This window comes from Lissotriton helveticus, chromosome 9 (assembly GCF_964261635.1).
Source record: "Lissotriton helveticus chromosome 9, aLisHel1.1, whole genome shotgun sequence".
In the NCBI taxonomy this organism is placed as follows: Eukaryota; Metazoa; Chordata; class Amphibia; order Caudata; family Salamandridae; genus Lissotriton; species Lissotriton helveticus.
Window position 1 is genome coordinate 151,493,145 of NC_136070.1, and position 26,235 is coordinate 151,519,379.

The 26,235-nt window shown below is 40.9% G+C and overlaps 1 protein-coding gene across 2 annotated transcripts in view; it reads left to right on the plus strand.

Moving 5' to 3' along the window:
- The window catches only part of FANCM (FA complementation group M), an 837,191-nt gene that overhangs the window by 335,568 nt on the left and 475,388 nt on the right, over positions 1–26,235 (plus strand). For both annotated transcript variants that reach the window (XM_078659682.1, XM_078659683.1), the window contains exons 5-6: positions 2,509–2,640; positions 3,944–4,076. In XM_078659682.1, coding sequence (XP_078515808.1) covers positions 2,509–2,640; positions 3,944–4,076 — 265 coding nt within the window. The remainder of the gene's footprint in view (positions 1–2,508; positions 2,641–3,943; positions 4,077–26,235) is intronic.

Below are 26,235 nucleotides of genomic sequence, written 5' to 3' on the forward strand. Positions count from 1 at the left end.
ATATCTACTACAAAAAGTCCAATGATGCACAACACTGCTGTAAGACTCCCAGCTCTCTGTCCCAGATTGGACTTCAGTCTCCGGTTAAGCCCTTGCACATCTTTGTATCGCCCAAAATGCCATAATAGGCACCAGTGCTCTTTGCAGCTGTAATAAATACCACATCTACCATTCCAGAAGAAGCTTGGATCTAAATCAGAAAGTATTGAAGATCTTAGCTACCTGAAATTAAATCGAGTACAAGCATTATACACACTACAATCACCTAAACAATAGCATTTAGTACTGGCTTGCCTTCTGAAGTAAAGATGATATGGTCTTTAATCATGCAATTAAAATCCTCCTCCTTGGCTGTATGTCCTGTGTATATTTCAAATTGATTACCCACTTCATAATCTCCTTTACAGCTCTTGGCCCACCTATATAAAAACAGACTATCTGAATCTGATGCCATACAGTACTTTCATGCCCTGTAGACCATATTGGACAGCCATCTATGAGAGAAAGACTGAGTAGGCAATCATAAGCTTTGGCAGGACCCATCAAAACACAGCAACAAGGGCAACCTGATTTATTAATCTCAGTATACCCTTAGAACGAATTTACTGCTTACACATTTCCAGAGCAGCAGAAATTAGAAAAGTCAGATTTGAACTTAATTAAATGTTGTGTGCTGTTGCATTATTCCTCAGGTGGTCAGATACATTACTCTACAGAGCATGTGGCAATAAGTTGTAAGACCCCCAAATCCCGCTCTGCTTGAATGTGCGTGGCTGAATAAACACTCACTGCCTCTCTAGGTGCTACTGGGACCACACGGATGAAGTCTACTTTTAAAGTAAGATGAGGTTTGTTCAAAAAAGTTTTTTTTAAGTGGTTTCGAGGTTTTTAATTCCATTATTTTCTTCACTGGAGACCAGACTGGGAAACTAGCCTAAGTAAATTGAAATTGCTGAGATTTATTATCGTGTGTCATCCCTTTAAGAGCATTTAATCTGGTCTCTGTGACCCAAGCTTGCAAATCACACTGACAAAGAGCTAAAGCCACTGCTCTCTAGTAATTCTCTTACCTGTGTTATATTGGGCTTGTGCCAGCGAGTATACAATTTTCAACATACAAATCCGGGAAACTAAATTTGACCCAGATGGATGTCTGACTCTTGAACCATTAAAATGAACAATGATCCTGTCCCACCCTCCACACTAGGAGAGCATGAATGTTTACAAATCTCCAGAGCCGCTTTAGGCCTGTCCATTTCAGCTCGCATTTCTATTTGACCTGTGGAGTCTAGGAATTATTTGCTAAGAGGTAAGGCCAGTGTTAGATCAATCGCTTCATAGGCTCTACCTTACTTACCACAAGAAATCTGGCAGCTAGTTCATTGAGTTCTCCTGTTTTGTCAAATGTGACCACCCAGGTACTATCTTGAAGCTTTTTATGTTGGAATACCATCTGCCCCATTTGATATTATCCTCCACATCTCTGCACCTCCACTGGCAGTGTTTAACTATTCTGACCACTGTGAAACAGAATCATACCACCACTTAGCTAAATCATTACCTGCCAGTGTGATTGGGACTAAATGCTTATTTCTTAAATGTTTCTTAACCCCACCATTCCCAAGCGCTGCATCAAAATGTCGATGCGTCCGTCTGAGCCACTCTTGCACCAGAGAGCAGCCCTATAAAGCATCTCTATAGTAGCAAGATTCTAACGACTCTATCTTTAGATACTGTAACTTCTTTGTATTGCACCTATAAGTAAATAGGTGATAGCCCATGGCTCTTTCACCAAGAAACAAAATTACTGAGCATGTCCATCTTCACTCTTCAGGGTCATGTCCTCCTATAGGCAGCTGGAAGAAGAGAATGTTCAGAACAGACTACATTAGCAAGTAGATAATGACCGCTTGAACTGGGTATGGAGAGACCCATAATCCTTTGATTATTGGTGTATTATGTATATATTACTGAGACCATAATTTTAAATCTGGTTATACACTGCTACGATGTAGGAATGACGGGTGATAAAAGTTACCCACTGTTGCTATGTAAAAAAGGAATTTTTAGGCTGCTTTGACTGGGCTCTCAGAGATGCACTGGCTTTGTGTTCTGATTGAAATCAGAGGGTACTACTTTGGGAGAGGATGAGATTGTACAGATGGTGGTGTGTTATTGTATCACAATTATTCTAATCTGTTCCATTGAAAACCTGCTTAACCCCTTCGACGCTCATGACGAGCTGGGCTCGTCATGGTGTAGCCTCCTCGCACGCTCATGACGAGCCCAGCTCGTCATGAAACAATGGGATTCACGATTTACCAGCACAGCAGGGGAATATCCTCAGCAGCAGAGAGGTTAATCCACCGTTTAAACTTCTTAAAATGACCATGTGAAATTGTAATTCTAATTATTGACCAAATGATTGCCATTCATGCTCATGTTCTGAGAATATAGATATTGGATGTATATTCAGATCACTGAAAAATATTTTTTTTGTACCTGCAGGTGTTAGAGGCAGTTGCTGGTCGTCTGATTCGTAATAAATTATTGTCAAGTAAAGATATTCCTAATCTGACAAAATACCAGATAGTTCTTGCAAGAGATCAATTCAGAAAGAACCCTCCTACAAACATTAAGGTAAACATGTTTCATAGTTTCCTACTTGGAAAAGGCACATGATGCAGAAATGGTATTTGTGTCCTACGTTTAACAAAGAAATATATTCTATTGTTCAAAGTAAGAGAGCAGGGGATTCTGCCATTTCCTTTTCTTCCTGTAACTGGTGTATTTTAGATTTGTTTACACCTGTTTGTCTTTATTGATAATTATGTCGATCTAGTCGTAAGTTTGTCTGCCAATTGCTGACATGTGTAGAAGCTTGTTTGTGACTAAGCAGCGTTTTGATCAGTATTTAACTGCATATCCATCGCCCAGATTTACTACAAAAATATTAGGAAGTGAGGGTGTGAAGGAAGACTAACTGTTTACTCTTTTCTCCTAGGATGTACTTATGTGAAAGATCCTGGACTAACCAGGATACCTACATTCTCTGTGGTGTCCTTTCTTATAACCATAATAACAATCTTACCTGAGCCATTGATGTAGGAGCACCATAGTTTTTATGAGTGTCCTGAGACTTTATTTGTTGAATTTTAGCTCATAATTAGACGAGTTACTGGCCTCGCAGAGGTGCCGCACAAACATTTTGGTATTTTAAAGTAAGCTGCTAAGACATTTAAACCGATCTAAAGACATCTTGATTGCCAGAGATGGAAAATCTTTCTGCTTGGGCTAAGTGCCAATTAAGTAACTTGTCATGCTTTTCCTGTACCTCTGATATTCAGTATTCTGAAACAGTAGATACATTGCGAAGTTTTTTCTGCCTAGTGGATATGTTGTTCAAAGGCGGTACTAAGCCTTTTCAAAATAAGATCGTCAACTATTCGTTTTGTGGTTTTTCTCTTTATAATCTGGTTCACTTCTTGTTTAGTGTTCTTAACCATATAGATGTAACGAGCAAGAACAAACCTTAACCTGTCCATCATTGATCTAGTTTCCCCATATGTTATATCCCTCCTCATATCCAACATGCCTTTCAGAGCCTGTGCTTTGGTTGCCTCTCTGAGGTAGGAAGTAGGTGGGTATCCCTTGGACTATTCTTATGGTACGAGGTGCTGGAGGGCTGCCCAGAACAGTGCTTCTATGTCGTTTGTCATAAACCTAAATAGTAGCATTCTTAGACACTCTATCTCCAACACATAGCTACCTTGATGTTCATTTGTCTAAAAATAGATTTTCTGATTGTGGCACTAGTCGTTTCCGGACTGGTGCCAAGTAAACCATCATCCTTTTGTTTGACTAAATGTAATTGTGTTAGGGACATATTGTGTACCTGCATATGCACCTTGCATGTCATCACTGCTGTTCTCTGTCCCTTTAGGGTTGTGAACAAGGTATACTTGAAGGCGATTATGCTCTTTGTATAAGTTTGTTTCATGGATATGAATTACTTCTCCAAATGGGCAGCCGTTCCTTGTATGTCTTCCTTCGTACAATCATGGATGGAACAAAAGGTAAACATATTTTTTTTATTCCTCATTTTAAATTGAAATATTCCACAACTTTGTTCATTTGGAGCATTCATATGCGCACTTGTAAACAGTAATTCATCTACCTTGGAAAGTCTGTTTGTCCATGTGGGAAGGAAAAATGCGAACATTTACTGCTTTACAAACACTGCAGCATTTACACTTTTTTGGCTAAGAATACAGATGAGGTGTGACCCTGAAAAATGTCATTCATCACTAAGCGGCTAAATATTTTTGCTGCATGTGCACGTAGCCATGCATCTATTTCTCTCATGAATGCGAGGCTGAGAAATATGTATATGCCTTAAATGTGTTGAATTAAACAGGAATTACATAAGTGCTCAGTTATCTATAAGCTAAGGGAATTGGTTGGGATCCAATCAATGGCGTAACAACATAAGTCCCCGCATTGGACGGGGACCCCCCGAGCTCCAGGGGGCCCCTCAGTACTGTACCCTGGCCTGAGAGCTCCTGATTGAGTCTGGATGTGGGCCCCTCCATGTACCTTGCAGCCCTCCCTCCCCCCCCTCAAGTGTCGTTACTCCACTGTATCCGACAAAATTCTGATCTGGAGTTTAGGGCCCCCTGAAAACTCTGAATAGGAAGCTAAATTGCTGGTCATTGTTTTCTGTAGTCGTAGTTAGACAACTGTTTAAAACACATCACATCATTTTAGGTGAAGGCCTGTCATATCCTGCTTAGTTATTCAAGAAGGGAGTGTTAATATGGGAGACAAGTAAGCCAATGATACGTTTTTGGAATTCAGATGTGTAATGGCGAAATTTGGATCCTTGTACCGTCTTCTGCGCAAAGGTCTGTAAGGGAGAATCCCTTGGCATTAATGCACAAACTATGTGTGCAACTCTGGGTCAAAATACAACAAGCATTTTCAATGCAATAGCTCTCGCACTTACGAGAGTTTGAGTTATTGGCATTGTAAATGACAATGCCTTTTATTTATGTGTTGTTTTTAAAACAGATGAATAAAAAGCATTGTCATTTACAATGCCAACAGCTTAAACTTTTGCAAATGCGAGACCTAATGCATTCGGCGACCGTGCTACTAAAATGTTTTAAAAGCGTTAGGAGAGAGTGTGTCCTGCCTGCAACAGCAGGCAGGACAAAGAAATTTGAGAAAATAGTGCTCGGAAGCTGTAATTAAAGTCTATCGAGTAACAACACATGTAACAAGGGGTGTTGCCATAGGAGGTTACAAAATGAGACAAAGCAGTACTAAGGAGCGACTACTAAGCCTATTGACCAATGAGCAGCCACAATTTACAGTGTAAAATGACACAGTTGAATTGAAAATATGGGCGGAGAGTGGGCAGACCATCAAGTCCCTACCTGAATACAGCATGCCTCGCAGAGCAACGCATGCACTGCCCAGGCTCTACCTAAAATGCAGTGACATGTAGCCAAGTCCTGTTTGCAATATTGGATTCAAAATGCTTTGTTTTAGAACATAAATATTTAAATAGCAGCTAACCTCTAAAAAGTGTACCTATCAACATTCTTGTATGCAAAACTGGATCATTGTTAATGTCCTAAATTCAACAATATATAACAATCTGTACCTTGTAGGCTTGCTTGTGTCCTTAAATGATGGTTCATGCACCCCTATGGGTTTACCGCCATGTTTCATTTGATTGAATTTGCCTTATGTCTTTTGACCTGCAAGGGCTTGTCCCTGGATTTAAGCTTTAGTAGTTTGTAGTACATCATTCGTTTTCCTGCCTATTTAAGCATTTATCCTACACATGCTTTGAAGAACTTGCACAGGACTTTGTATTGGACACTCAGTCTCCTGTTACTGTGTAGCGTGAATAAAGGTGAAAGTTCACCTAACACATGGACGCCACCTCTGCAGTAGACCCTTTGGAAACTGCCTCATAAGTCTATCCCAAGAGTGGAAGATATTGAATATTTTCTTCTCTTGCCACTGATATCGCCCCCCACCCCCTGTCAAAAGGGTGCCACTTGGGATCCTTGAAAATATCCACAGCCGTATACCCTACCCTCCTTAAGACCTTAGCAGGGATATCTTTATTCAGTGCCGGTTGGGTCTTGTTAAGTGCTGCAAAGGTGCACATGTAGTTCTCAAGTTCTTTAATGAAATGCTTCCCAAGACCTACTCCATGGCCACTGGGCTCACATCAGAAAATACCTACTCTCCCAGTTTAGTATCCACCTTCAAGAGCAGGCATGTATTCTGCTCTGATGAAGTGTCTCGATTCGTTTTTCCCATTATACTTAAGGCCCTGTACATCCACTCTGAGATATCAGGATCAACTTGGACCCTGTGGTTTGTCAGTCTTCTCTTAAAAAAATTTGTAAAAGGCCCAAACCTATCTAGAAATTTGTTATTGCAGGTCTACCAGATGATTTTACAGGACAAGGTATTTTCTGTATAATTTTGTCCTATGGACAAGTAGCTGTTTAAACAGTACTCCTGTAATGTTCATGAAAGTAAAGTATTTTTTCACTTATTAATTCTTCAGATAATCTTAGATGTCTTGGTGCTGTTCCTTGCCTTCGGTTCGCATGAGGGTATAACATGGGTAAATGGAAGGTGTTGACTTTAGGCTTCAAACTAAGCAAGCAAAGATTTTTCTGAATGTGGGCTGTTGGTAAGCCAGATGTTGAAGCATTCTCGGTTGTGGAAGAAAAACATTACACAATGAGCACTGTTAATTCAGACAGTCAAGAGTATTCATCACAAGGCTGGGGTGTAAGGGAAATCCACCTCAGCCACCTGTTGCACCTTACGTGTAGATCTGATGAAAGTGGCTTTCGTCTTTGGAAATTTACTCACTTTCTGTATCTGATCTTACGTCTATGCCGGAGGCATCACAAACAGGTCTGGCAGTGATGCCCGTGGCCTACGACTTTCAGCAGCTGAACTGCATCAGATGGAGCCAGAGCAGTACTGCCCAGTGCCACTGATGATGTCTTCAGAAGCCTAGTTAGAGGTCCTGAAGGCTCTTTGTGGTCCTAAAGGTGCACCACAGTGATCTGGATGGAATGGAAGATGGCCAGCACAGCCAGGGTGATAGCCACAATTTGAGCGTAGTTAGCGGCAGGTCCAGTTGAAGAAAAGAGGGCTCCAGTGCCAGTGTAGTAGAGTCTGGCACTGTTTACATCTTAACCAATACAGGCTCTGAGAACAATGTCAAGGATGGAGTCTGAGAATGTTACCACTGACTTGACACCTCCCTCTTGAGTCTGAGTGAGGATAAGTGGAAGAATGTAGTGCAGTGCTTCTTGTGCTTTTTGTGGGATGATTTGTACTTACTGTTGGAAGCAGCCAGCTTGAAAGATTTACTTATGTAAGGCTAATTACAGTGAACTCCGGGGGGGGGGGGCGTGGGGGGGGCGAACGGAGCGGTCACTGGTCTGCCGTTAATTGTGGGCCCATTGTAGTGATGACACCTCTGGATGTGCTTTTAATTCTGCTGCATGCTTGCTGACTGTTTATCAGCAAAGCATGTGCACTGTGTATTTTCAAGTACGCCCTGGGTTCTGTGTTACTTCTCCATGGTTGCCAGCCCTAACTTCTTCAGTTGGAGTACAGAACCTATGAAGGGAGGGATGGCAGGACCTGACCTCTTTTACTACAATAAAGAAGACTTGTCATTTTTGTACATCCTGCCTGTACTTATTGCCCAGAACAAATTACACCTAGCAGAGCAACACTTCTCTTTGGCGACTATCCTAATCTGCGATTTCAGAGCCCTGCACCTGCTTACTATGTTGCCTCTGTAGTATATCAGTAATACTGTGCCTTTAACATGTACATTCCTTTTAGAGTGTTTCTATTATTCCATCTCCCCACATTCTGTTCCTCCATGACAGTTTGCTGTTGGTGTTTTCCCACACTAGCAACCTCTGTTGTGGGCTTCCTTCTTCTGTACTTCTGGAAATAAATCTTGCTTCTACAATCAACTCAAGGTTGCAGCTTATTCGTATTTTACCCCTTTGCCACATTGGTACCAGGAGTGGGTGACATTTTTTTTTCCTCTTCAATTTCGATTTTAGTTGCTGGATTTCTCTTCTGGACTAAATTTTAAATTCGGAGCCCACAAGCGTACCTGTCTCGACCACCTCTAACTTCGATCTACTTTCCGGAAGGTGGGTCAGACATTATTCATACAATTTAAAACTTCATTGTGGAACTTACGGGTTGTCCGCGAGCGCTCCTACGGTTTGTCCTCGAGCACTCCTCTTGAGACCCAAACATTCCACTGGCATATACGTCATCTTTGTCATCTGTGCTTCGTGTCATAAGCCTTCCAAGCGTTCCAAGGTTCATCGTCACTACGCTGCAGAACCGCAAAGCACTGTGGGAGCAGCATGTCGACGTCAAGAACCGCAAAGCACTGTGGGAACAGCGTGTTGACGTCACACACACGGTGGCCATTTTGAGTAAGTCGAAAAGTGTTTTCTAGCCTTCCGACTTTAATCCAACGTTTGTCCACATCTCTACTCCTAATTTTTACCCGTCGGTGCGATCTTTTTACAAACGGTGAATCGCACACCTTCAACTTCATCATTTATATTTCTAATTGAACAAGAGATTGCAACTGTAAGTTCACTATTTTGCTAATTAATTTTATTTACTCAATTTTTCTCTGACGTTTTACCACTTTGTTTGTTCATCTGTATTTTCATGGCTACTGCTCAAGGTGTCATACAGCCATCACATTTCCTACAGAAACCGGGTAAACCGGATTTAAAATGGTCTGAATGGCTGAAAGACTTTGAGAACGATTTAACTACAATTGATGCCGATGGTTATTCTCCCACAAGGAAATTAGCTTTACTAATCAATCACCTTGGAGCTGCTGGTCGCAGGGTCTTTGAAAACCTTCCTTGTTTTCCTCCGCCAGTCTCAGAAGATGCCGTCTGGAATGTGTTTTTAGAATCAAAATTACGTATGGGGAAGCAATATCCTGACTCAACAAGTGTTCTTTTAGAGAGATTCAATATCGCAATGTGCAAACAGTCCCCAGAAGAATCTGTAGAAGACTAGATTGCAAGTTTAAGAGTTCTAGCAGAGAAATGTGATTTTGGTGCTAATGTTGATACATATATAAGAGATCAATTTGTGTTTTACTGCCATTCTAAAAAAATACAAGAACGTCTCCTTACTTCTTGTAATCCCACTTTGGCTGAAACAATTTACATCGCCAAAAGTATTGAAAGGTCAATTGTTACATCCAAAGTTTTACCCAGCAACCAACATACTGGTTTTTCTATTCAAATCAATACACAAACCAGTTTTCCTGACACCTCCCATACCATGAATTTTGTCTCTGAAAGCAATACTGTGTGTTCTATTAATTCAAACCAAGGGCCAGAAAAGAGATTTAATAGAAACCAACCCACAAGATCTCATCTCATTTGCTTTCGCTGTGGTTCTAGAAACCACATAGGGAATAATTCCACATGCCCTGCATTAGGGAAAAAATTGTGAAATGTCAGAAATTTGGACATTTTCAAAACCTATATAACAAAAGAACTTATACTTCTTTTAATAGCAATTCTAGACCCAGAATAGCCAACATCTCAGTAGATTCACCTGAAACACAAGGCTGTACATCTCAGTTTGCAAACATGGTTGTAACAATTGACATCCCTGAGTTTTCTAACAAACCTATCAAAGGTCCATTCATTGATATTAATATTGATAACGTTATCCCAAGCATGGCTGATTCAGATGCACCTGTTACTATTCTAACTGATGTTACATTTTATGAGTTATGGTCTGATAAATCTCCGCTTATTGCTCCTGATATTAAAGCTTTCAGCGAGCAAGATATTGATTTAATAGGTTTTTTTTGGGACTCCCTTACTTGTTTAGGCAGATCAATTAAAACTAAAATATATGTGGCAATTAAAGAAAGAAATATCATTGGATGGAAGGATCTCGGCCTTTTAGGCATTATTTTACGTCCTGGACAAGATCCTCCCATAGTATTAGGTGAACTACTTTAATATACTAGCCATTAGTGACCATGATTTTATTATTGACAAATTTGCTGTAAATTTCCGTGATGTTTTTAAAAAATCAGTTGGCACTGTCAGAGGTTTTGAACACAACATTTTACTGAAAGACAATGCCATTCCTATAGTGCCCAAAGTCAGACCCATTCCTCTCAGTGTTAGAGAGGATCTTAAAACCCTTCTATCTAACCTTCAGGCTGAAGGTATTATTGCACCCATAGATGCCTCTGAATGGGTTTCTCCGGTGATTTTGCGGGGGGGGGGGGGGGAAAGTCGACCTAAGGTTATGTGTTGGATCTAAGATCTCTGAACCAGAATATATTAGTTGACTGTCACCCTTTACCGCATATACATGAAATGCCAGCCAACATCGGTAAGTAAAAATTCATCTCCACCATCGACCTACATTCGGCTTATCATCAAATTCAACTTTCACTCAGATCTCAACCACTCACTGCTTTTGTAACACCCTATGGAGCATTTAAATATTTAAGATTGCCTTTTGGCCTCGCATCAGCTGCGAGTGTTTTCCAAAAGCTTATGGACAATCTCTTTGGTGAGTTAAGTCAAGTACAAGCATTTCAGGATGACATTTTGGTGCACACAGAAACTAAAGAAGAACATTTGATCATTCTTAATAAAGTTTTCTCAATTTTACAAGATAAGTGCATGACCATAAAAGCCAACACGTGCAAATTATTGGTCCGTGAGGTTGAATATTTAGGCCATTTAATTTCTAGCGATGGCATCAAACCAAAATTTTGTAACACTGAAGCCAAACGCAATGCACCTCCTCCATCTGATGAAGACGCTTTCCGGTCTTTCCTCGGTCTCTGTGAGTACTATGCAAGATTTGTTCCTGGTTACGCCCAGCTAATACAACCATTAAGATGTTTGCTTAAAAAAGGATGCAAATTTGTGTGGACTAAATTTCTACAAGAATTTTTTGAGAAAGTTAAATTACTGGTGAGCAATGCTCCTGCTTTACAACCTTTTGTTCGCAAAGCAAAACCTTTCATGTCCGTAGATGCCAGTCAAAAAGGTTTAGGAGCAGTATTTGGTCAATGGGTGGATGGTAAGGAAAGTGCTATTGCTTTTGCTTCTCGTGCTTTGACTACAGCTGAATGTAGTTATAGTGCAATTGAACCCGCAGCACTCGCCATAGTATGGGCTGTTCAAAAATGTTAAACTTATATTTGGGGTTTTTCTTGTGAAGTTTTTACTGACCACAAACCACTTGTGTCTTTATTGTCTGGAAATGGATTAGGCAAATCATCTGCAAGATTAGTAAGATTGCTTTACAGGAATACAACCTTGTGATCAAATACATCCAGGGAGGGTAAAATGTACGAGCAGACTGCCTTTCCCGCTTACCGCTCCCAGATTGTAGTGAAGGTGAAGACAGTCTTCATACTGACTGTGTTGTTGGTTTGATTGATGCTGTTGCTTTGTTCCCCAATAACATATCTCAAGGTGAATGGGCATCTGCCATGGCAGACGATGAGACTCTAAAAAAAGTTGAAATTTTCATCAAAACCAAATGGCCAAATACCAAAAGTCTTAGCAACGAGTTGAGATCCTTTGCACAAATCAGTGATGAACTACATTTGAAAAATGAATTTGTGTCAGGGATGGGCTGTTCGTTCCTCCAACTTTGCTAAGAAATAAAATCATTGGTATTGCCCATGAAGGTCATTTGGGCATCTCTGCTACTTGCAAAAAATGGAAAACAATTTATTGGTGGCCAAATTTAGACAAGCAAGTACAATTCTTTATAGATAACTGTCCTACATGTATTGTCTCAGATAAACACTGGAAAGTCAACAAAAAACCTTTATATCCTGTACCATTTCCTGGCCTACCTTGGGACAAAATTGCATTAGATTTTTCAGGCCCATTCACTCTACTACCTTTAGACTAAAGATATTGTATTATTGCCATTGATTACCATTCTAAATTGATCTACTATTCTTTTGTACAAGCAGCGAACTCTTCTACAGTCATTTCTTTTCTTCAGAATATTTTCAAAATGTAAGGTACTCCTAACTATATTGTTACTGACAATGGCCAACATTTTATCTCTAATCTAGTTTCTTACAAAGCAATGCAATACAACATCTCAAAGTTGATTTATACAACCCCTCTTCAAATGGCCTTGTTGAGAGAGCAAATCGTTTTTATTAAAGAAGGAGTTCAAACTGCTCTTGCATCTAATGTTGATGTTGCTGAATTCTTGCTAAACAAAATTTGGGCATATCTAAATACTCCTCATTCTACTACTAATATCACACCTTTCAAGGCTCTTAGAGGAAGAGAAACCAAATCCAAGCTAATGCCCAAATGGTTCAGCAATTTATCTGCAGGTCAACATCTAGAGAAGAAAAGAAGTGTAGCAACAGATTTACAAGTCACTAAAGATTTTGTTGCCAATAAACAATCACTTCAAAAGAAGTTTTTTGATGGTAAATCTAAGTGTAATAACATTGACTTAAATGTTCATGATTGGGTTCTCATTAAGAAACCTTTTAAAGTATGTAAAGGTCAATCTAAATTCACCCTACCTGTTCGTGTCATTAAAAGTTACTAAATCCTCTGTTTTACTAGATAACAGAGGTTGGTGGAGCAAGAACAATGTGGTAAAAATTACCAAATCTCAAGTTGGGATTTTTAACAAAGCATATTCCAACAGAGAAGTTGAAAATGATTCTGATTTTACTTTTGGTCCTGGTTTTGATATAAAAAAAATCAAATTGATAATTTAGTTTCACCTACATGTTCTCCTCAATCTTTCTCAAGAGATGTTTCACCTAGTTTAAATGCCTCTGATGATTGTGAACAACAGCATTATCACAAATTGCCTATAAAATTCAAAGATTATGTTCTATATTAATTTTGTGTTTATGGCGGGGAGGTATGTAGTATGTCAGTAATATTGTGCCTTTAACATGTACATTCCTTTTAGAGTGTTTCTATTATTCCATCTCCCCACATTTTGTTCCTCCACGACAGTTTGCTGTTGGTGCTTTCCCACACTAGCAACCTCTGTTGTGGGCTCCCTTATTCTGTACTTCTGGAAATAAATCTTGCTTCTACAATCAACTCAAGGTTGCAGCTTATTCGTATTTTACCCCTTTCCTACAGCCTCCTTACCGCTTTCCCTGTTTGCTCCCCTGCATCCTGCGTTGATCCTTCGGACTGGACGACTTCACCTGCTGCACTGCGTGCTGCATTCATCTTCCTGACTGGAGGACTTAACACTGCTTGTTGGTTGGCCAGTGGATGTTGTCTCGCGCCATCTTCGTTTCCTGTTGCTTTCATCAGGCTGCTTGGTCTGCTTGACACGAGTCTTGTTGTTCTACCTTGACTTGAGGCGCAGAGCCGCATCGGGTATTTTCGTGCGCCATCAGCAATTTGGGATTGATGTTGACGGCACGCACTCCAGCACGTAACCAGGAACATTGTTTGTCTTTAAACCGGGGTGACATGCGCATGTGCATATTTTCGTAATGTATCCCGAAAGAAAAAGGAGGCAAGAAGCTTTACAAAAAATTAATATACTACATTATTTTATAGGATATTTGTTTTGTAAGCATGCATGAGTCATCTAGCACAACTAGTTCACCTACAGCTGTTTCTACAGTCACCTGATAAACCACCTTTGACATGGAAACTGGTTTTTAGTATTTGAAAGCTACTCGGTTGTATTAGAAGCCAAAAAATACTCTCCAAAAAGGAAAGCAGCCATTCTATTTAATAACTTGGTAAGCGAGGGTAAACAAGTATTTGGCAACCTACCAAAAAATAACACCCTCCCCTGAATCTGATGGATGGAATGAATATCTTGAGATTATAGCGAGATTGGAAAAGTTGTTCACGGCTCAACCTAGAGTTCTCTTACAATGCTTCAACTTTTAAAAAAGGAATCAAAATGTGGATGAAACAGTGGAGGTTTATGTATCTGCTCTTAGGCATGCAGCTGCTAATTTCAATTTTGGTTTGACTATTGAAACCTGAATAAGAGACCAATTTGTCTTTGGTTTCAAATCTAAGAAAATCCAGGACCATCTCTTAAGCTGTAGGTATCCAACTCTATCTGAAGTTATAGATCTGTTTAAGGGCATTAAAAGGTCAATTGTTTCTAGTGAAAGAATAACTAATGATTCAAATTCTCACTGTGAATGAAATTCAAATTTCTGACGCTGTAAATGCTTTATCTTTTAAGGAGAAAGGTAATAAGTTTGTGCAAAAAATTAGTTTTTGTTTCCGTTGTGGCTCAAAGTTTCACATTAGCAACTTTACAGGCTGTCCTGCTTTAGGTAAGAAATGTAACAAGTGTCACAAAGTGGGACATTTTCAGGGAGTATGTAGAAGCAAAGGTAATACTCAAGTGCATGCTATTGATCTTGAACCTTCAGTTTCTTGTATTTCTCATGATCTTTCCAGAGTAGTTCTTACTTTGGATACTGTTAATGGTACAAAATACATAGGTGGAAGGACCCCTATGTGAAGCAATGGTTGAAGGGGTCGTGTTACAAATGATGGCAGACTCAGGGGCTCCCATCACCATAATTTCTGACACCTTGTGCAAGTGTTGGTCTGATTCTAGCGTCTTGTCACCGACGGATGCCAATCCCATGGCCTATGTGGTTCAGGATATCACTATGCTTGGATATTTTCTTGATGAACTAGAATGTTTATGTAGAAAAATTGCTTCAAAAATCTGTTACACTAAAAGGTAAATTTATTATTGGATGGCAAGATCTAGCCAAATTAGGCATTATGCTTATTCCTTGGTCAAGTATTCCAGAGGTAGTAAACCCTTCATCTGTGTCTGCCGTATGCGAGTAATCAGGATAAAAAGAAAAGAGTATCTTAAGTGCGTATCCAGATGTGTGAGTCTAAAATTGGATTAATCGCTGATTTTGAGCACAAAATCAAGTTGAAAGCACCGGCAGCACCTGTGCCTCATAAACCCAGACCTGTTCCATTATTAATAAGACCAGAGTTACAGGTATTGTTAACCAAATTAGTTGCAGAGGCAATAATCAATCATATTGACTTCTCTGAATGGGTCAGTCCCATCGTGATAGTACCGAAAAAAGATGGCGATATTAGTCTATGTGCTGACCTACGCATACTTAACAGTAACATACTGGTTGACTCATCCTATCCCTAAAATTCAATATTTGTTGGCCAATCTTTCAGAAGCAAAATATTTTTCACTTTTGGATTAATGCTCTGCTTATCACCAAGTACCACTCGATGCAGATTCCCAAGACTTGACCAGCTTTGTGACCCCATCTGAAACCTACTAATTCCTTAGGGTTCCATTTGGGATGGCTTCTGCAGCGAGTGTTTTCCAAAAACTCATTGATACAATTTTGGCGGGGATGTAAGATACTCAAGCATACCAAGATGGCATGGTGATTTTTGGAAGGGCTATCAAAGAGCACAATGACATCTTAGTTAAGTAATTTAATATTTTCAAGAAATATTGCATCACTTCAAGTATGACAAATGTTACTTTCTTGTACAAGAACTTGATTATTTGGGTCCTCGTGTTTGTCTATGGCATCATACCTATGTTTTCTCTGGTGAAGGCTATTTCACATGTTCCACCTCCCAAGGACAAGGAAGAATTAAAATCATTATTTAGTATGAATGAATACTACTCTTGCTTTATCCAAGGACATATCTTTGTGGTTCAACCCCTCCGCATGCTGTAAAAAAAGGGTGAGAAGTTTATATTGGGCAATCCAGCAAGTCAAGCTTTTGAGTCTATCAAACAAATGATCCTCCAAGCTCCCGCTCTCCTTTCATACAAATCTGGATGCTAGTGTACCCTAATGGTTGATGCCAGTCCAATAGGCCTGGGTGCAGTTCTCTCAAATGGTACCAGGGTGTGAAGGCACTGTAGCATTTGCTTCTCGTCTAGTGTTATAATCTGAAAGGGCTTATAGTACCATTGAGAGAGAGAGGCATTGACCTGTTCATGGGTGATTGAAAAATTCAAAAGTTTTCTACGTGGTACACAATTCACGCTTTACACGGATCACAAAGCATTTCTCGACATGTTGAATGACAACGGTTCGGGTAAATCTTCTTCAAGGTTGGTTACACTATTATCATATAGCCAAGAATATAATTTCACTATTTTACACCTGGCGGGAGGAAATAATATAAGGGACGATTGCCTTTCGAGGTTGCCATTGTCAGACGTTGAACCTGGTGACAATATAAATGGGGAGAGGAGTTGGCCTAATGGCTAGGGCGATCGACCTTGAACTGGGGAACTGGGTTCGAGTCTCGGCAATGACACTGAACATCCTGTGATTCTGGGCAAATCACTTAATCTCTCCGTGCCTAACAAAAAATTAATGTGTCCTCATGTAATGCAACTGGTGCTATGCAAAGCGCTCTGATACCCGATTTGGGGTTGCAGTTCTGGATGATGCTCTTCAGGCCTCGTCGAGTACTATTTCAAAGCAGCAGTGGATGGAAGCTCAGAGCAAAGATTAGGTACTTTTGGTGATTAAAGACTTTGTAATTAAGGGTAGGCCCAAAGATGTACTTTAATAGTTGATAAGGTTCTTGTAAGGAATAAGTTGTGTTCTTCCAAATTCTTTAAGAGGAAGCATTATTGCAGCAGCACATCCTGGCCATTTGGGGGCGGGAAGTACATTCAAAAATATAAAGCCATTCTTTTGGTGGCTATCTTTGGACACTCAGGTGTCAAATTGGATTTCAAAATGTACCACTTGCCTTTTGTCTGATAAACATTGAACAACTCGTATGACACCGCTCCATCCAGTAATGCTTCCAGAAGACGTTTGGTCCAAAGTAGCTATTGACTGCTGGCCCATTTGATGTACCACCTATGTCCCACAGCAGAGGCGCAACTAGAGCCAAATTTTGGGTGGGGGTCTAAGAAAAAATTTCGGGGGGGGGGGCTGAATCTTTAAGCAACATGCAGAGTGGAGCTGCAGGGGCTCTTAGACGGGGTGAAACAACATCAAGGCCTCATTAACATGCAAATGGTCTTTTAAAGACCTGTGAAGTGCTCGGGTGCGGCTGTGTGTGTACACAACGGGGGTGGGGAGGGGGGCTGAAACCCCTTGAGTCTAAAGGGTGTTGCGCGCCTGTCCCACATATATCTTATTGTATTAGTGGACTATTTTTCTAAGTGGGTCTATTTTGACTTTGTCACGGCTCCCTCTACGGTTAATGTCATCAACTTTTTTAACGATATTTTTGCTATTGAGGGACCACCTAGGGAGACAGTCACAGACAATGCAGCTCATTTTGGCCTCTACATAAATGACAATTTTCCTTTCTAAACATCATGTTAAACACCTTCAATTTGCTCTTTATTCACCTACATCCAATGGTTTGGGTGAGAGGGTGAATCGTTCTCTCAAAGAAGGTGTACAGATGGCAATAGCAAACAAAATACCTGTAGAAGATTTCTTGAGAGAAAATGTTTTGACATATTCCATTACATCACGCAGCACTACTGGAGTAGCACCTTTCTGCCTTTTAAAAGGAAGGTCTCCTAAAAGTAATAATTGTCCTGATGAACGACGAGAAAACCTGTTCGTGTGAGGTGAATGACCTAGTCAAGTCAAAAGATTCACATGTACAAAATAGCCAAAGACAGTACTATGATGGCAAGCATGGTTTTAAACGTGTTGATTTTTGTGTGGGGGGGGTTGTGATTATTAAAACTCCCCATAAGGTGAAGAAGGGAGAAACTAAATGTTGTGTTCCTCTTAGGATAAAAAAGTTGCTTATGGTTCTCTTCAAATTGATGGAAGAGGGCGGTGGAGCAAGAGAGCAGTAGTGAAACTTACTCAGGAACAAGCTAACACTGTAAGCAAGTATCGAAAGAAGCATGGCTTAGGCCACAATACTGATTATACTTGGTTTAACAATGTTTCTGAATTATGATCTGATGATCATTCTAGTCTTGATAGTCTGTTGCAGGAGAATGTTTCTGGTAGTTTGTCTTCTGATGAGGTATTGGAAAATTATCAGGGTGGGTCGTGTCAAAGGGAGTTTACTGATACAAACGATTGTACAGGAGTGTCACATGATTCTGGTATTCCCATTACCAACAAATGTGATGCGTTAACCCGTGAATCTAGAACCACACGCAAGGCATTCTTACCTGTTCGATTCAAGGATTATTGCATGACTTGATGTCAACCTCTTATTGTAAAGTCTGTTTTGTAAAGGGGAGAGATGTTGTAGAGAAGACAGTTCTGGATGTGCTTTTAATCTTGGTGCATTCTTTCTGAGTTCCTTCTCCATGGTTGCCAGCTCCAACTTCTTCTGTTGGATTTGAGAACCTGTGGAGAAAGGGATGGCAGCTCCTGGGCTCTTTTACTACAATAAAGACTTGTCATTTTTGTACTATCCGCTTCTGCCTGTACTTATTGCCCAGAACAAGTACACCTTGCAAAGCAACACTTCACCCATGTCATGAAGAGCTTCGCTTGATGGTTTGGCAAACACAAGGTATGCATGGCGCACTTCTCCCACAACCCTGCGTTGTTTTTGGGCTCCAATCTTCAGATGGACATCGTGGGGTTTTAAATAAACATCTGCTTGTTATTTACACCATTTAAGCCCTAGAGTCTTCTTGGGAAACGTACTAGCATCACACTGCAAAGTAACACATTTTGAAAGAATTGTTCCATAGTAAATAACTTCAGATCCATGTTGAAATGGTGCAGAAAAAAAGGATCCAACGTCCGCGCACCAGGTTTGTGCCATATATGGCTGTGTGGCGTCTTATCCGGAGAAGAGCCCTGGGTCAAGTGGGAGTTGTGTTGCTGCCAATTGTGGCACGAGAGCTATTTCAACTTTTGCAGATCCAGTCTGGAGGGGATTCCAGAGGTGAGAAATCTTCAGGTAGATAGTTTCCACCAGAGGATATTTACTGTAGCTAAGTAACGTATTCTTTATTTTGACAGTAAAGAGCTATAGGATGGAGTTGGTCATACAGCACTATATACTATTGAGCATAGTCCAGGTCTGATGATAGTTAAAGTAATAGACCTCTTCCATCCAACCTCATTTGCAGTAGTGTCCTGCCTATCCAATTGAATGGCAGAATATAACTTTGAAAAAAAACTCGTATTTTTCATCACCCAATGAGGTGGCAGCTAATTGAATTAAACTGTTTTTATGGTGTAGATTAGCTAGGTTTATGACCACTGACGAGCGAGCTGTTGCTTATGGCACTCTACTCAAAACAGAACACCCTGGGTCTACACAGACAGAGTGAGAGAGAAGTGAGTCAGCCAAATGAAGCAAAAGACTAGGGTACCAGTTTGTTGGAGTGGGAGCAAGATATCCTTATACCAAGACCCATCAATCACCCAAAGTGATGTCTCATCATCTGGGTTTAGGTACCATCCTATCAAGGAAAACCGATCTATATGTTTGATCGGAAAAACCTTGACTCGTAGGAAGGCTACAGGATGACTGGTTAACCCACAAAGAGCTTGCTCACATCCATAGACTCACTTGAAAAGGTGAGAGGATCAAAAGAGTGTGAGTAAAGTGCAGCGCTAAATAAAAGTGGAAAAAAGTGGTGTTCTAAAAATGACTAAGGAGTACTTATCGCAACTTTATTCATCAAGTCCCCTTGCCATTGTTAAAAAGCAGGATGTTGACGCTCAAGATATTCAAGACGTCAGACAAAGTGAAAGGTCGACATGTTTCTGCCCTCGCGAAGATCTAACTGTATCGGGGCATTCTTCAGGACCAGGCTATAAACAAATACAGCTGCTGCTACAAAAGTGTAAATTATAATAGTGCAAAATTATATTATACAGTACATATACTCCACCGGTAATGTCCAACTTGAGTAGTTTTACTGGTACATTAACCGAAACCTGTAAAAAACAAGCATCATGTATATATCAAAAGAATTACTCCTCAACTGAACTCACTCTCAAACACACTGTACTAGCGTGAAGGAACGCTTATGCATTTCTTATGTTATGTGGTGATACTCATAGTTGGTTTATCACTTACCCATAACAATTGGGTGTAGCCCTCACCTCTACCTGGCTCATTACTCAGGGAAGGGGGCCCGCTCTAAAATAAGGACAAAAACACACAGTCAGTGATATGCCTGCATCACTACTATGAACGTCTTAAGTTTACTAAACTCTCTCATGACTAGGACCAATGATCAGTACAGCCCCGCCGATCAAATCCTCGAGGGGTACCTATCATTAAAAAGAATTGAATCTCTGCTTAACAAGAGGATGGTGTCCTCTCCATAGTGAAAACCATTTCAAATACATTACACATCTTAGTGTTCCATAGCTCCTCATTGGGGTATCCTGATGTCAAGTATAGATAAGTTAGCGGTATCTCAAAGCAGATATCAAGGAAGATATTAATGCAATCACTGTTAAGCATTCTGTTCCCTGATACTACTTTCAGCGCTTACCTTCCTCATCTATGAATTCCTTGCCTTTGGGACTCACCTATCCGTCGGTACCCCGGGCCGTCAGGAGTAATGTCCGGAGGTACCGACGCTCATTCTTAGAGTGGTTTTTGTGTCAAATGGCGGGCTCGTCGGTAACGCGGGGTCCTGTTAATGCAGGGCGTCCGCGGCTCAGCCTGCTCTCGTGCAAAAATCAACGCGCATGCGCGTGATTACACAGACTACTCTAAAAACACTCAACCTTCACCGCGCATGTGCGGTGCATAATACACTACGACGGACTCATTCGACCTACACTGCGCATGCGCGGTGCAGAGTACACTACGACGGAAGCGCTCAATGGGAGAAACTGGCATTTCTTTCACTGGGCATGTTCCAATCTCAGCTAGTGCTCTCCTTATTACATACTCTAAGTGACAAATGGCTATTCTCGGCCTCATCTATTCGTAAAGGTCAAGCAGGGAAAGAATCCCACTCAGTCACTGCAAACATGCCCAAGACTTAGCTATTTATATCTATTATTTCTAAAGCTAGAGTGGTGCTGGTAGTGTAAATTTATTGATCGAATACCCATGTTCGATTAATTATCGGTATCTCAGGACACAGGTGCCGGAAAAATAATAATAAGTGTCTAACCCTTGCTGGACTATCAGTCTACTGATTGAGCGCTTCCGTCGTAGTGTACTCTGCACCGCGCATGCGCAGTGTAGGTCGAATGAGTCAGTCGTAGTGTATTATGCACCGCACATGCGCGGTGAAGGTTGAGTGTTTTTAGAGTAGTCTGTGTAATCACGCGCATGCGCGTTGATTTTTGCACGAGAGCAGGCTGAGCCGCGGACGCCCTGCATTAACAGGACCCCGCGTTACCGACGAGCCCGCCATTTGACATAAAAACCACTCTAAGCATGAGCGTCGGTACCTCCGGACATTACTCCTGACGGCCCGGGGTACCGACGGATAGGTGAGTCCCAAAGGCAAGGAATTCATAGATGAGGAAGGTAAGCGCTGAAAGTAGTATCAGGGAACAGAATGCTTAACAGTGATTGCATTAATATCTTCCTTGATATCTGCTTTGAGATACCGCTAACTTATCTATACTTGACATCAGGATACCCCAATGAGGAGCTATGGAACACTAAGATGTGTAATGTATTTGAAATGGTTTTCACTATGGAGAGGACACCATCCTCTTGTTAAGCAGAGATTCAATTCTTTTTAATGATAGGTACCCCTCGAGGATTTGATCGGCGGGGCTGTACTGATCATTGGTCCTAGTCATGAGAGAGTTTAGTAAACTTAAGACGTTCATAGTAGTGATGCAGGCATATCACTGACTGTGTGTTTTTGTCCTTATTTTAGAGCGGGGCCCCCTTCCCTGAGTAATGAGCCAGGTAGAGGTGAGGGCTACACCCAATTGTTATGGGTAAGTGATAAACCAACTATGAGTATCACCACATAACATAAGAAATGCATAAGCGTTCCTTCACGCTAGTACAGTGTGTTTGAGAGTGAGTTCAGTTGAGGAGTAATTCTTTTGATATATACATGATGCTTGTTTTTTACAGGTTTCGGTTAATGTACCAGTAAAACTACTCAAGTTGGACATTACCGGTGGAGTATATGTACTGTATAATATAATTTTGCACTATTATAATTTACACTTTTGTAGCAGCAGCTGTATTTGTTTATAGCCTGGTCCTGAAGAATGCCCCGATACAGTTAGATCTTCGCGAGGGCAGAAACATGTCGACCTTTCACTTTGTCTGACGTCTTGAATATCTTGAGCGTCAACATCCTGCTTTTTAACAATGGCAAGGGGACTTGATGAATAAAGTTGCGATAAGTACTCCTTAGTCATTTTTAGAACACCACTTTTTTCCACTTTTATTTAGTGCTGCACTTTACTCACACTCTTTTGATCCTCTCACCTTTTCAAGTGAGTCTATGGATGTGAGCAAGCTCTTTGTGGGTTAACCAGTCATCCTGTAGCCTTCCTACGAGTCAAGGTTTTTCCGATCAAACATATAGATCGGTTTTCCTTGATAGGATGGTACCTAAACCCAGATGATGAGACATCACTTTGGGTGATTGATGGGTCTTGGTATAAGGATATCTTGCTCCCACTCCAACAAACTGGTACCCTAGTCTTTTGCTTCATTTGGCTGACTCACTTCTCTCTCACTCTGTCTGTGTAGACCCAGGGTGTTCTGTTTTGAGTATATATATGAATAGGGGATATTCACCCTGCAGGTCTGTAAAACATCCCTTAGACCCCCCAGTATTGTTGTCGTGATTAGCTTATGGCACTCTGCCACAATGTAAGAGGCAGATACAGTGCCTCGAGTCCCCCATGCCACTTTCTATTGTGATTTTGATGGCTAAGGCTTGCAGTAACTTTGTCTTGAAAAGAAGAGACCCTTAATGAAGGAAGCGGCTGTCCTTCAAGAGAAACAGCCTATATATATGTGTGAAGAAACACAGCATGCAATCCTCGCTAGGCAATGTTTTTCCCCTTTTTCTGTGTTTTTTGTTTTTACAAAACATTAAAAGCAACATTCTAATACTACTTTTGCTGTTGAAGAGAATTAGATCACGCTCACCGGTTTGCACTCTGCATTTTGTTTTCCTAATCGTTCAGTATTGTGAACGCTATCTGAATGTTTAAAAGGTACACAACCAGTAGTGGCGTTCTTCAATCACCCTCTCCAGCTGTGACAGAAGTTTAGTTACTATTAATATTCAAAATGATGCTAAAAGCTTTTTTTTATTACGATTATTTCCAGGGTTATGCGATCTCTAACCTACGTCAGTTACATACAGCTGTTATCGTTAATTTCCGTGAGATCCTGAGAGTGTTTGGACTCGGGCTCCCGATAACTGATGTCGTCCATGTTAAACTTTTCCTGGTTCTAGTCGACGCCCGAGAAATGTGCCTCATTGCGGTGTGATGCTGGTGAGCAATCTCCCCGGTTCACCTTTTCTACAGGTGCACGGCTTGATTTGATCACCATTGCAACTTTGAATGCCAGTACGCATTGACCCTCCAGTAGCTCACAGAGGAGCCCTCTAGTCACACAATGCCACCCCGTTAAATCTTCCTTTATTTAAAAATATAAAACAGTAGCACTGCTGAGAACCGTTCTTACATATTACAGGGCCCTCTGCCAAGTCTTGTGGACGTCTTACATCAAACGCACATCTGTAACCGAATTAGTATGACGTTAATTCGATGAGCCCTCTGGGAGAATTGAAGTGCTTCACGAACAGATCGAATTACAATTAAAGACTCGCTTCGCGGTGACCAGAATGAAGAGTGAGTAGGGAGGGCCCTGCTTCTACGCATGTCTGTTCCGGCCTTCCCCTTTCAGTCACAAAGGCACATTTTGGCGCTATTTCTCGGGAGGGGAGCCAAGGGCGGCCACGTGGTCCGAGAGGCTTAGTCAGGCCGGGCTACATAAAATGCAAGTAATTTCGAAGGTGATTTTGTTGTTGTTTCAGTTTTATATAGCGCGAACTCGACCCAAAGGCATTGGAGGGCTTTACCTGACCACCAGTGACATTATACAAGGACACATACATTTTTGTAGGCACAGGTAGATTAAGTATTTAGTACAGAATTACAGGATTTTGAGCCGCCGTGGAGACTAGTGCCAAAGTCAGCAGCTCTGGTAGTTATGCCACAACCTCTCCCCTGTTGTGATTACTGTGTAATCCAATCCTGGGAAAAAGCCAAGACTCCTTCCTCGTTACTGTTTTGTTTACCGTTTATATGATAATGATAAACACAAAGTACTTCTAGCTTTCAGGGATCCAATGTTTGCCATCAGTGATAGGTTAGTGTTAGGGCGGCCACCAGGCATTAAGGCAAATTCAGGATGTAACTATAAAAAATTCAGTACAAAAAGTCAAAATTCAGGACAAAGGGGTCAAAATTCAGGATAAAAGGAGGAGCGGCCGTACCCCACTAGTTTATCAGTGCATTTATTTACTATATTTTATATTGCTGTACTTATTCACTGGGCTGTGTATGAGATTGCTTCTAGGTATGCTACATTCAGATGGCACATTATGTTCATGCTCAATAGTAAACTGATGCTGTTGTGCATGGCGTTAAGGCCATCACTCCGACCCAAATATACCCAATCTTTCTTGGAAAGAAAGCAACAGAAACATTTTGATTATGTTTTTAAACATTTCAATACGCATTGCACACTGTTTGGGACACATTAAGGTAATTGACTTTGACACCTTCTGCTAGTGTAGGCAAGTTGAACAAACACATCTAGCTCACCTGAGCCTCCACTAGACAAAAAAACCTAAAAAAATAATGAGGCAGAGCAGATGGTGTGGGTGACAGTCTCACACCAATTGTCAGAATGTGTGGTACCCACAACTTGTCTGTAGTCTAAAAGCACCAAGAAGGCCACCTTTTGCATTAGACTGTGTGTCTGGGACTCTACATTTACTTTTGGAATTGGGAGCCCGACCACCAGACAGAGAATTAAGGTGCAGGATTAAGTCAAGATCAGATGGGAGATCCGCAGCAACTGATTTAAAGGGTCATTGCTAAGACCCGGATACATAGGAAAGAGAAGAACAAGGCGGGAGAATTTCTAAAATCAGATCGACCCTTTGTGAGTGCTGGAAAGTATTGCGTACCTGGAGAGTAATCTCAGCAGAGAGGCTAGAAACAGAAGAGGCACTGTCAAGTAGTTGAATAAACAGCACCCTGCCACCCTGGCAAACTCCGCCGGTGCGAAGGTCCATTGGTAGTGCTTGTGGAGGGTGGGTAGGGGACGGCCCCTTGAAATGTTCAATTGACCACTCTGTCCATGCCTTAAAATGGCTCTACAGTCGAGCCAAGCCTGAACCAGTGGTCTGGCTCATCCCTAAGTGCAAACGAGCATGCAGAACCTTACAAATATTTGTGTTACAAATAACACAACCAATAAAATATAAGAACATGATAAAGACTTTAAAATTTAAAACTGGTTTCTTCAACACATGGAAGTGTTTCAGTTTGGTATAATAGATCACAAAATTGCATGAACGTTTATTTGAATTGGAAATTTCTAAACATGAACTTTAAAACATTTATTAACCTTCCTTCCAGACAAGGCCATGAGTGAACAAAGCGTACACATGGTCATGTTTCGCTTTTGTCATGGCCAATATTATTTTTATGCATGAAGGAACATTACAGGCTATTGAAGCATATATAAGTAATGTTTTTACACGGGAGCAGTCTTGAACTGAATCTGTTCTTAAATGTTACTATCATGTAAACTAGACACATGAAGTAATTTCACTTGACTTAAATCGCACAATTTAGTCATGCGGGTGAGCCGAGATTTAAACTCAGGTTTCCTGGTCACACACAGTGCAATTAAGCAGCTGAGTCGATTCCTTTCTTTTTCTCAATCCCCTTTAGCACAGTGATTTTTTTGGTACATTTTTATCAGATGAATAGTGCACTATGTTAAGTAAGTACAGATCACAGGTTAATTCCACACAATGTGTAAAAGAAAAAAAGGTATAGTGAGGGTGAGGGACAACATATGCTAGCGTCACTGACTTTGTTAGTGGTCGAAGGGCATTAAAAAGTATGGAAACTGTAAGCTTGAGTGCAATGGGGATGTGGTAAGTGAGCATGGAGGTGGAATCAAAGGCGTA